Source organism: Suricata suricatta, chromosome 14 (assembly GCF_006229205.1).
Source record: "Suricata suricatta isolate VVHF042 chromosome 14, meerkat_22Aug2017_6uvM2_HiC, whole genome shotgun sequence".
NCBI lineage: Eukaryota > Metazoa > Chordata > Mammalia > Carnivora > Herpestidae > Suricata > Suricata suricatta.
Window position 1 is genome coordinate 84,815,149 of NC_043713.1, and position 10,449 is coordinate 84,825,597.

General features: G+C 52.5%; 1 protein-coding gene, 1 long non-coding RNA gene and 2 other non-coding genes across 4 annotated transcripts in view; 1 reads left to right on the forward strand and 3 right to left on the reverse strand.

The window, feature by feature from the left end:
* The window catches only part of UBC (ubiquitin C), a 1,875-nt gene extending 384 nt beyond the window's left edge, over positions 1 to 1,491 (reverse strand). The window contains exons 1-2 of the mRNA XM_029922552.1: positions 1,388 to 1,491; positions 2 to 201 (exon numbers count right to left, since the gene is read on the reverse strand). Of these exons, the coding sequence (XP_029778412.1) occupies positions 2 to 198 (197 nt within the window). The 5' untranslated portion in view covers positions 199 to 201; positions 1,388 to 1,491. The remainder of the gene's footprint in view (position 1; positions 202 to 1,387) is intronic.
* Positions 1,492 to 4,340: 2,849 nt separating this feature from the next.
* On the forward strand, positions 4,341 to 5,965 carry LOC115277247. Its single transcript, XR_003902320.1, has 2 exons — positions 4,341 to 4,555; positions 5,088 to 5,965. It is a non-coding gene; the product is annotated as an uncharacterized LOC115277247 (long non-coding RNA).
* A 1,702-nt stretch (positions 5,966 to 7,667) lies between these two features.
* TRNAA-UGC lies at positions 7,668 to 7,739 on the reverse strand. Its single transcript has one exon. It is a non-coding gene; the product is annotated as a tRNA-Ala (tRNA).
* Positions 7,740 to 10,025: 2,286 nt separating this feature from the next.
* TRNAD-GUC lies at positions 10,026 to 10,097 on the reverse strand. The gene has a single exon. It is a non-coding gene; the product is annotated as a tRNA-Asp (tRNA).
* Positions 10,098 to 10,449: the final 352 nt, after the last annotated feature.

Consider the following 10,449-nt stretch of genomic DNA (forward strand, 5'->3'; position numbering starts at 1 on the left):
AGTGGACTCCTTCTGGATGTTGTAGTCAGACAGGGTGCGCCCATCTTCCAGCTGTTTGCCGGCAAAGATCAGCCTCTGCTGGTCAGGGGGGATGCCCTCCTTGTCCTGGATCTTCGCCTTGACATTCTCGATGGTGTCACTGGGCTCCACCTCCAGGGTGATGGTCTTGCCGGTCAAGGTCTTCACGAAGATCTGCATGGTCTGTCACCAAGAAAAAAAATCCAAAAAACCCAGAATTATAGTAGACAGCTCATATGTCAACACGTCCCTGACATTAATAGTTACACACAATTTTCTTTACTCTTTTGTTTTTACTTAGAGAGAGAGAAAGAAACACAGAGACACAGAGAGCCAGGGAGAGCCGGAGAGAGATATGAGGCAGGCAGAGAATCCGAAGCAGGCTCTAGGCTGTGAACTATCAGCACAGAGTCAACACGGGGCTCCAACCACTACCTGTATAATCATGACCTGAATCGAAGTCTGGCACTTAAACGACTGAGCCACCCAGGCGCCCCCCCACATCATTTTACACCAGCCTGGTGACAAAGATAAACCTTGCCTGAGAAAGCCAACCATACAAGGGGCGCCTGGCACGCTCAACAAACCAAGCATCCGATCCTTGATTTCGGCTCAAGTCGTGATCTTCCGGTGTCAGGAGACTGAGCCTCAGTACGGAGCCAATTTGGGATGCTCTCCCCCCACCTCCGAACACGCTCTCAAATAACCAGAGACCGACAAACAGACGAGCGAATCAGAACAAAAAAGCTCAACAGCCCGGTTTCAGGCCCTGAGAGGGAGAATACCGGTCGAGTGAAGGTGCGCCTCGCGTCTCTTCCCCTCCCCCCTCACGAGGTCTGTCCCCTGCCGACTCTGCAGGGCCTCCGCCAGGTCCGAGCCGCGTGTCCCACGACTGACCCAAGCGAGCTACACGAACAGCAGCGGGCGGCCCCACCCCTGATTGTGCGCCCACAGCTGTGACGTCACGTGACCGGCTCCGCGGGCGGGCGGGCGCGGGGCTGCACCGGCCGCAGCGGTCCCCTCACGGCGACGAGAAATCCAGTCCCGGGCCGGCGCGGCTGCCATCCGTTGGGCGCCACCGCCCGCCGCAGCGGCGCAAGGAACCCCAACAAAGAGGCGTAGAAGCCTCTAGCCCCTTCCCCACTCTTCCCCCGCCGGCCTCACAGGCCGCCTCAGAGCCCCGCTTACCCCACCCCCGGCCGCGGGCACCGCCGCCATTTTCTGCGTCCCTGCCCCTCAGAACAATCCTGTTCGCCGGCCGCGGGCGACCAACACTCGGAGGCCGCTCCGCCGCCGGCCGGCTGCGCGACCCTCCGCCTCCCCGGCGGCCTCCCGACCGCAAGCCCCCGGGAATCGGCCCAGTCCTCACCAAACGGCTGTGGCAGCGGCTCACACGGAACAGCAGCAGCGGAACTCCCGGCCTCCACGAAACTGCCTGCGCCACCCCCGGCACCGCCTTATATAGCAGTTGGAGGCGCCGCTCCGATAGATCCCTCCGCAGAACCTCCGAGAGGGACTACTTTTCTCAGCTCTTCCCGCCTCCCTTCGGAGAGAGAAAGCAGTACCCCAAAATCATCCAAGAGCCCCCCCCCCCTGCAATGGAGTGCTGTCGAGACTGGGCAGCAGGGCAGAGTCTGGAGAGGAGGCGGCCGCTGTCCTTGGGGCCTCCGCGGAGGGATCAGCGCGATTGTTGAGTGCGGCGTCAGCGGACGTGGCCGGCGCTCGACCTACGGGGCGGGGAGGGGCCGCGGGAGGCGTGAAAACCCGGCGCGGAGTGTCCCGGGCGCCCGGAGCCGGCTCGGCCCCGACGCCCCCTCCCCGCAGCCCCAACGGGGCCCGCCGCCCCCGACAGAGGGGGCTCAGGCCTCACGCGCCCCTCCGCCTCCGCGAGCCCAGGGGGTCTTCGCGCAGGGCCTCGCTGAGGATCGCGGGGTGTCGGCGTGTCACCAGAACCCTCGTGCCCCTCCCCCTTCCCCTCCGTGGCGGCCGCCCATCCCCCGCGCGGGCGCGCTGACAGGACGGATGACTCGACAGATCGCGGCGCTGGCGCCCGACGCGGGTGGAGGAGGGGCCGCCCTTGCTCCCCAACCTGGGGTCGTTGGCGAAGTGGCGCCGGCCCCTCTGCGCTGACGTGACGGGAAGGGCAGAAACCTTTCAAGCTTTGTGAACTGCCTTGAGGTGCCTCTGGACAGAACTTTCTAGATTGTTCTTGAGCCTTCCCGTTCTATGGGTGCGGCCTTGGGTTTGAGAAGACTGTACTTGGATGCCAACAAGGAGGCCTCAGGTTTTCATTCTTGATACTCAGGGCAGCACGGAAGTGGTACCTAGTTAAGCCTGAGTTTCAAAAACAGTGATTGGATTCCTGTATGGGGGGGGGGGCAATTTCATATCCCAAACATGAAATTTAATTCTACCCTTAATTCCATTTGGATAAAAGAGAAAATGATTACCAGCCAGATCATTTTTATTTTTACAACCATCCATTTTGTGATTTCTGTGTGTCATTTCTTAGCATATTTTTAGTTTTTTGAGAGTGAGCACGCACACTTGAGGGGGAGAGGGGCAGAGAGACAGGTTCCCGCTCAGCACAGAGCCAGACCCGGGGCTCAATCCCACGACCCTGGGATCATGACCTGAGTGGAAATCAAGAGTCCCACGATTAAACACCCAGGTGCCCCCAACATACTTTTTAAAGTGTTTGTAAAATACATGAACACAGTGAAAACCTAAAAGACGTTTCCGGAAGTTTGCAGTGAAAAGTCTCCCTCATCCACTCCATTCCCCAGCCACTGCCCCTTCTGGACTCTTCCAGAAATATTTGCCCCGTGTGGAGGGGGAGAGGACGTTTTAATTTTAGCCTCAAAGCCTTAAAAAAAAAATGGAAAAAGTTTCCTTAAAAAGTGTTTTGCCATTAAGAGAAGACTCATTCTTGTTTTAAATTATGATCATTGTATTATGTAAAGCCACTTAAAATGAGAAAGCAAAACTCTGTGCTTTCTTTGGTGACCCATGTTTGCAGGTGTTTATGAAAAAGATCTGACGGGAGTTCAGAATTGCCTTTGTAGTGTTTAATACTTTTCAAAGAGAATGAGTTTATTGCTGGGAAATTAAAACGAAGAATCGAAGCAAGGTGTCATTTTTTTCAAGTTAGGAGACGCCAGTAACTTCCCAATCCGGATTTTGGTGAAGGTTATTTGTGCAAAGAGGTTTTAAAGGAATAAAAACATGGAGGCCCTTGACAGGGTTTCTCCTCCCCAGTTCTCAGAGGCCAAACAGCTGAGGTTCTTTCTGAGGTGATGGGGCTTCGCTTCAAACCGCACCCTGGTCGCTTCGGGCTGTGGCTCTTGCTGCAAACCCTGTGATTCATGTTGTCAATAGGCTGAGAAGGCTGAGTCACGAGCTTTGCGACATGGCTTTTTCCAGACTCCGAAAGGGACCGGCCTGGTTTCAGAGACAGGGAAGGGAGAGGAGGAGGAAGGGAGGAAGGGGAGAGGCTCAGAGGGTGGGAACGCGGCCAGGGTTGGCTCCAAAGAGAAAACATTCTCGGGAGCTGAGAACACTCATCTCTAGCGGGAAAACAATTCTCCCGCGACCCCCCTGCCTTCCTTCAGCCCAGCAGAGGGTGCCGCAGTAAACCTTGGTCCAAGGGCACTGGGGTGACAGGGACAGGAAGGGAAAACGAGAGGCGGTGGCTGGTGTTTCTCCAGAGCAGGGATTCTCGGCCCGAGTGATCGGACCCCTCCGTGGACCCCGGGCAATGCCTGGAGACAATTTTTGGTTGTCACAACTGTGGTGTGAGCGGGGAGGAGGAGGAGCTGGTGCTAGGGGCGCGTGGTCGCCGAGGTCGGGGATGCTGCGCCCCCCAACAACACAATTTCCCAGCCCCCAAGGTCAGCAATGCCCTGAAACTCGAGGTGGAGAAACCCTGCCCTACTGAGGCTTGTTGTCCTCTTTCCAATTGGCTTTTCTATTTGCTGAGAAAGCGTCCCCCAAACCTAAATGTCCCACTTGGACTCAGGAATCGGGTGTCCAGTCACGTTCCTGAAACCTAAAACCCCCTGACCTAGAATGTAATGTGCTAGAATGTGCGAGATGCGGGGTGAGTCACTGGGTCCATTTTCGGTGCCTTCCGCCCCCAGATCCGCCCTTTGCAAACGCCCCAGAAAAGATTGCTTCCAGCCGGCACCGATGTAAGAGTGACAGGGGCCCAGCGACGGGGCCCGATTGGCTCGCAGACGCAGGCACGTGATGGGCTGAGCTCACAAAGGGCCTGGGGTGTTCGGCTGCTGGGGTTGGGGAGGGGGCGGGGCTAGGAGGGGTGGGGGCGGGGCTGGTGGGACTGGTGCCCCTCTGTCTGCTTGCCTTTCTTCCGTCCCCCAAGGATTTGGTTTCCCTGAAGGTCACGACCATGGATGGGACTTAACTCAGCATCAGGAGAAAATCCAAGGGCACAGCGATCCCCCCAGGAGAGGGTGAAAGCAAGAGCTGGCTGGGAAACGTTTGCCTTGCTTTGTCATTGGTTGTGTAACCATAAAAGGTAATCAAAGGTATCTGCCGCTTGGGGGGGGGGGGGAGGCCCAAGGGACTCTTTTTCCTGTTTACGTGTGTGCCTTTGCCGTGGGTGGCGAACACAGACCGCTCTGGTTTAAAAATAACCAGTTTCATCCCCCACCCGGAGGACTATCAGACTTAAAATTTCCAGTCCTCAAATATGCCTACTGTAGGAAGGTTAAGGAGTTAGTTAGCCTGGTGGGGATTTGTTTTGTTTTTCATTCGTTGTTTTTAAGTTGTAGCGACATATACGCATAACAAAATTCACCATCTTGACCATTTAAAAGTGTGCAGTTCAGTAGGGTTCGCTGATGCGGGGAAACAAGGACCAATGGAAAAAATTAAATTTCCTGGAGTCCTTGAAACAGACAGGGTGACCTTCCTCTAGGAGCTCAGCTGCCTACTTTGTTAAGGGCAAAAGGCAGTCAATCCTGGAAATCTGCTTTCACATATAAAAGTTCCTTTGGGGGGAGGCCCCGGGGGGCTCAGTCGGTTAAGCATCTGACTCTTGGTTTCAGCTCGGGTCGTGATCTGTTTTGGGAGATTTGCGCTGCGCTTTGGGCTCTTTGCTGGCAGCACAGAGCTTGCTTGGGATTCTCTCTCCCTCCCTTACACTGGCTCTCTAAAATGAATAAAATAAAACTGTTTAAAAATTCCTTTGGAAACTTCCTTTATCTCTCCCCCACCCCCAAAGATGTATGTTAGCAATCAGACTCCAAACTTACAGCCCACAGATACACATGAAGGGGCTCATGAGTGAGTCGGTTTTACTGGACCTAGTAAGGTAGTCAATGACCTTTTCCTCACAGTGGGAAACCTTTTTCCAGAATACCTTGGAGGCTAGTGCCGTCCCTCCCCCTCCCGACTTGAAAGTGTATAATCGGCCACTCTTTTAAGACCCCAGTGCAGCTCTTTCTGCGCATGTGTCCTGGCCCCGGGCTTTAATAGAACCACCTGTGTGCCCCAAAGACGTCTCAAGAATTCTTTCTTGGCCATTGGCTCCAAACGCCAGCATTTTCTCCATCATGAGGTACACTGCGGGGAGGAAAATAAGTTTCCCATGACCCTTCTAAGTCCTAAGCTGAGAGCTCTGTGATGAAAGAGATTAACAAGAGGGGGAAACCCGGAAGTTTTTAACGAGTGTGTCACACACATACACGGGAGATACCCAGGACAAAAGGAATAACTCAGAGGTGGTTTTAGAGTCTAGGCCCAAATACCATCTTCATATGGAAAGAGGAGGGGGATATAGGCCCCTCAAGGGCCAGCAGAAAATGGTTTTTAGGAAAGACACGGGGATAGATGGGAGGTAGGACAGGGTGTGACAGTGTGGCTTCCTTACTTCTAGTCTCCTGTGACCGGAGCCAGTCTTCCCCGGTTGAAGAAGCTAGGGAGACAGCATCGTTGACCATTGACCTTGGGAGGATCTGTGTTTAGGCACATAAAGGGGCTTCAGAGACAGCCCCGCCCAGCGTCTGCGGTTCCTCAAGTGCCATCGGCCCAAAATCACCTCGGATGGCACGTTCTGCCCCTTCAGCATTCACGCTGCTGTGCGGCCACCGCGCCACGCCACCCATCTCCAGAATTCTTTTATCTTGCAAAACTGATCCTCTGGCCCCATTTAAAAAACTCCCCTCTCCCCTTCCCCCCAGTGCCTAGCACCCACTATTCTGCTTTCTGTCTCCATGAACTTGCCTGCTCCAGCAATGTCCTATAAGGGGCTGTTTTTTAAGTGTACAAGAAAATGTCAGAGTTAAAAAAGACATATTTTTAAAAAATTCACAACCACTTTTCTAGGAAGCTACCTTCCCCAACAAGCCTTATGGGTTTTGTTTTTGTTTTTTATTTTTTGCCTTATCAGTGTGCTATCAGAAATATTTAATGTGAGGCACCTGGGTGGCTCAGTTAGCTAAACCTCCAACTTCGGCTCAGGTCATGATCTCACATTTGTGGGTCTGAGCCCCGCGTCGGGCTCTGTGCTGACAGCTTAGAGCCTGGAGCCTGCTTTGAATTCTGTGTCTCCCTCTCTAACCCTCCCCACTCATGTTCTGTCTCAAAAATAAATAAAACATTAAAAAGAAAGAAAGAAAGATTTAATGATAAGATCCAAAGTAAAACCGAAGCATATTAACTAGTTTCGTGTTAGGCCTGATAACTTTGGAAATTACCTCAACATTTTGTTCCCTTAACACCTTGTTGACATTTGAAGAGAAATCACCTTCACGACAGCGCACTAGAAACAGGGCTGGCACAAAAACTCCACCACCCCACTGGTGAGTCATTTCACAGATTTCAACTGTATCCACCAAAGTGAAGGCTTTGCAAAGAGTCATGTCCCTCTGGATCTAAGATGAGATGTTTTTATGATTTAATAGATGAGGTCAAGTCACATGAGAGACAGGATCTGCTGGGTGAGGAATTCATTATTACTGCAGAGAGAATTGAACCCACAAAAGGCCATAGGGTCCCTTGTTTCAATGAAGAGCATCTTTGATCTTTAATGAAATAAAATACATTATGTGTAAATATAAACAGGGCAGGATGTGCTTCAAAGCCTTTCATTCATTCGTTCGTTCATTCATTCATTCATTCATTCATTCATTCATTCATTCATCCATTTGTGGCCCGTGCTGATGAAGCAGGAAGCAAAGTCCTGCCTGCCTGAAGTGCTGGTCTCCCCTGGCCCCTCCCAGACTGGCTGGTAATTGACAGCGCAAATAAAGGGCCAGGACCAGCCGTCAGACCTTTGAATGACTTCCACGCTTGCCCTCTGATGGTGGGGCATCAGTCACCAGGCCTTGGGGACTTGTACTGCAGTCAGGAAAAGGACCGTGACCTCCCCAGTCGCTCCTCCTCACGCGCTCTGTGTTTTGTCATCAGGTGATGTTTGCCTTCACGTTTGTCTGCTAGCAGCTCCCCTCAACCCCTTCTGACAAAAGTACGTCAGGAGCGCCACGGATTTCACGAAGGGGGGGATCATGCCTGCTGTGAAAGTCCCATGTCCCAGTAGTGACCGGAGGGAGGGGTAATCATTGCACACGTGGCACTTTAAAGATGTAGAACAAAGCAGAAGATGAGAATCCGAAGAAAAAGGCCAATGGAGATGCCGGGGATCGAACCCGGGGCCTCATACATGCAAAGCATGCGCTCTACCACTGAGCTACATCCCCCTCCCCTTTTGCCTAGATGCCTGAAATTCTCTGCTATACACTATTCTTGACATTCTCTTCTAAATTAAAGTGTGGCATCATTGTGTGTTGACGTTTAGCACAAACAAACCAAAATAAATCTTCCCAAATAGGCCCATTCTACACAGGCTCGCAACTGAAATGCTAGCTGATGCCAGAACCAAGGAACAAAGGGAAAGAGATCTATTTTTAAATGTTGCTCGTTGCAGACAAAAAAAAAAAGAGAAAGAAAGAAAAGAAAATGAGTTTATTTCCAATAAATGGGGCATTGCCTTGATTGAACCCCCGCCCAGAAATCTCTGGTCCTCGGTCCTTTAAACCTCCCAGGGTGAAGCAGGTGACGGGGATTGAGAGGACACTTCTCACGATGAGCGCTGAGTAACCCACAGAATTGTTGAATCACGGTATTGTACACCCGAGACTGAAATCACCCCGCATGTTAACTTTACTGGCATTAAAATGAAACACTTAAAATAGATTCCAACCTTCTGTAACTTTGAGAAGTTATTCCCATTCTTCTGAGTATAAAAATTTACTAATGTTTACAAAGAAGCAGATCCACCTCCAGAGTCGGGGCTCTGAGGGGGGCTCACTTTGCAATAGTCCACTGAAAAGAACCATTTTTCATTGCCAGTTAGCACCCCTCTCTTCCAGAGTACAAGGGGCTTATGGACCTGCCCTAGGGAGATGATACGGAATGTCCCCAAGTCCTCAAGGGGCCACTCAGTGGTGGAGGAACGGTTGAAGGCAAGGAGGGGACAGAAAATTGGGGCTTTACCTCTTTCCACCAGTGCTTGAGATTTCCTGGCAGGAAACAGTCACTCACTGCCATGGGGAGAACACACCCCAAACTGTCCTGCCTTGTCCCCTTGGTCCCCAGTAAGCTCCCTTCCAGCCCGCTGATGCCTGAAAGCTTCACAGGTAAAGGCCTAACTGAGCTGGTGCCCAGGACACCTGTGTGACTTCCGTCCCCACCCGTCTGGGCCTCAACTGTAAAATGGAGATCTGAGCGGTACCTCCTCCCCAGGGTGGGTGTGGCCACTGAGCATTTCGAGTAGCGCCTGGTACAAGGTCGGTGCCCGGATATGGGTTCTCAGGCTGGCAAATGTCATTGTTGTTATGTGCCCTTGGGTGAGGACACACCTTGGCCCGGCACAGAGAGATGGCACCATAGGTGGCGTTATTTTGGACGACGTTTGGGAACGAGCTGTGTTCGGTTTAGCAGGTGCTCCAGCTTGCTCTCTTGCCAGTCTGCTCTGCTCAGAACAAACCTGATTGTTTCCTCTCTGCGTAAAACCCTAGAATGGAACCCAAACTCCTTAGGTTCTGACCTTATCCCTTCCTCCTCTCCCTCTCCTACATGCACACCTGCCTCCTTGCTGGAGCACACTGCCCTCCTTTGCACCTCAGGGCCTTTGCACCTGCTCTTCCCTCTGCTTGCAGGGGGCTCCCCAGATCTTCTCCTGCATGGCTCCTTCTCCTTGTCCAGGTCCTCAGAGGGGCCTTCCTGCACGCCTCACTCCTGGGACCGTGAATCCCACACACTCCTTAGTTGCCCTCCCTTGCCCGCCCCCCGCCCCCCTTACACGGTATTTATCTCTCTGGGAGCCTTTTTTTTTTAAGGCTATCTGTTTACTGTCGGTGTCATAAGCCCAGTGGGGTAGGGGCTGGGCCTCTTGCCCCAGTGCCTAGATCAGTGCCTGCCCCCTCATAAGTACTCAACTCAGTATATATTTGCAGAATGAATGTGACAAAAACGAAGAAAAAAAGGACCCTGGGAAGGCTGATCGCTACCCAGGAAGAAGCCTGCAAGGAAGGTAACACAAGAAAACGTTTCGGTGTAGCGTCCCCATTCCTCCTGTCTCAAACGTTTTCCATAAACGTTTTCCGAGGGCCATGCTGGCCCGGAGCAAGTCACAAGAGAATGGAATATTTGCCCCAGAAGGAGCATTTCCTGTCCTCGGAGGCTGACCCTCTCGTTCTGGGCCACCACTGTGCAAAGCCCGCACTTGCTGCAGCGCTAAGAGCGAGAGCGCGGAAACGACGCCCGGGGGCGACACCTCGGTCTTTCTCGGTCTTATACCAGTGGGACGCTGGGACCCGGGGCATGGTTTCCACCACGAAGCCGATGGAATCTTCTAGACCGAATCTCGCAGACCGGTTAGGTTTACTTACTCGGCCTCAAGCGTTTCTATAAAAGTGGGAGGCTCTGCTTTGCTTGAAAGAGCAGGGAAAATAGTAGCTAAGGTTAAGTAAAAACGCAAATGCCTCCCCGTCGGGGAATCGAACCCCGGTCTCCCGCGTGACAGGCGGGGATACTCACCACTATACTAACGAGGATTAGCTCTGTCTGGGAGCTTTCAGATTCCCCTTTTAAGGCATGTTCAAGGTCGCTTGTGTATTAATAGGCCTGAAAAGGTTCAATATTTTACTTTATTATTATTTTTCCCTTTCGAAACCGAAGATCGAAAGTCTCACTTGATTAAACTCCATCTTAGGGAGGCTGTCCTCTGCTCGGTCCTTGATTTAGTCGCGCGGGTTCGGGAAACAGAAATTCATTCACAGAAAGCCCAAATCAAGGAGCAGACATCAACAAACATGGGACAGAGATTAATAAACATTTCCGAAAGGGGAGAAACATAGTCCCGAGAAACAGCCGCGTCGGACCTCCCCACATCGCGCGGAAGTTTGC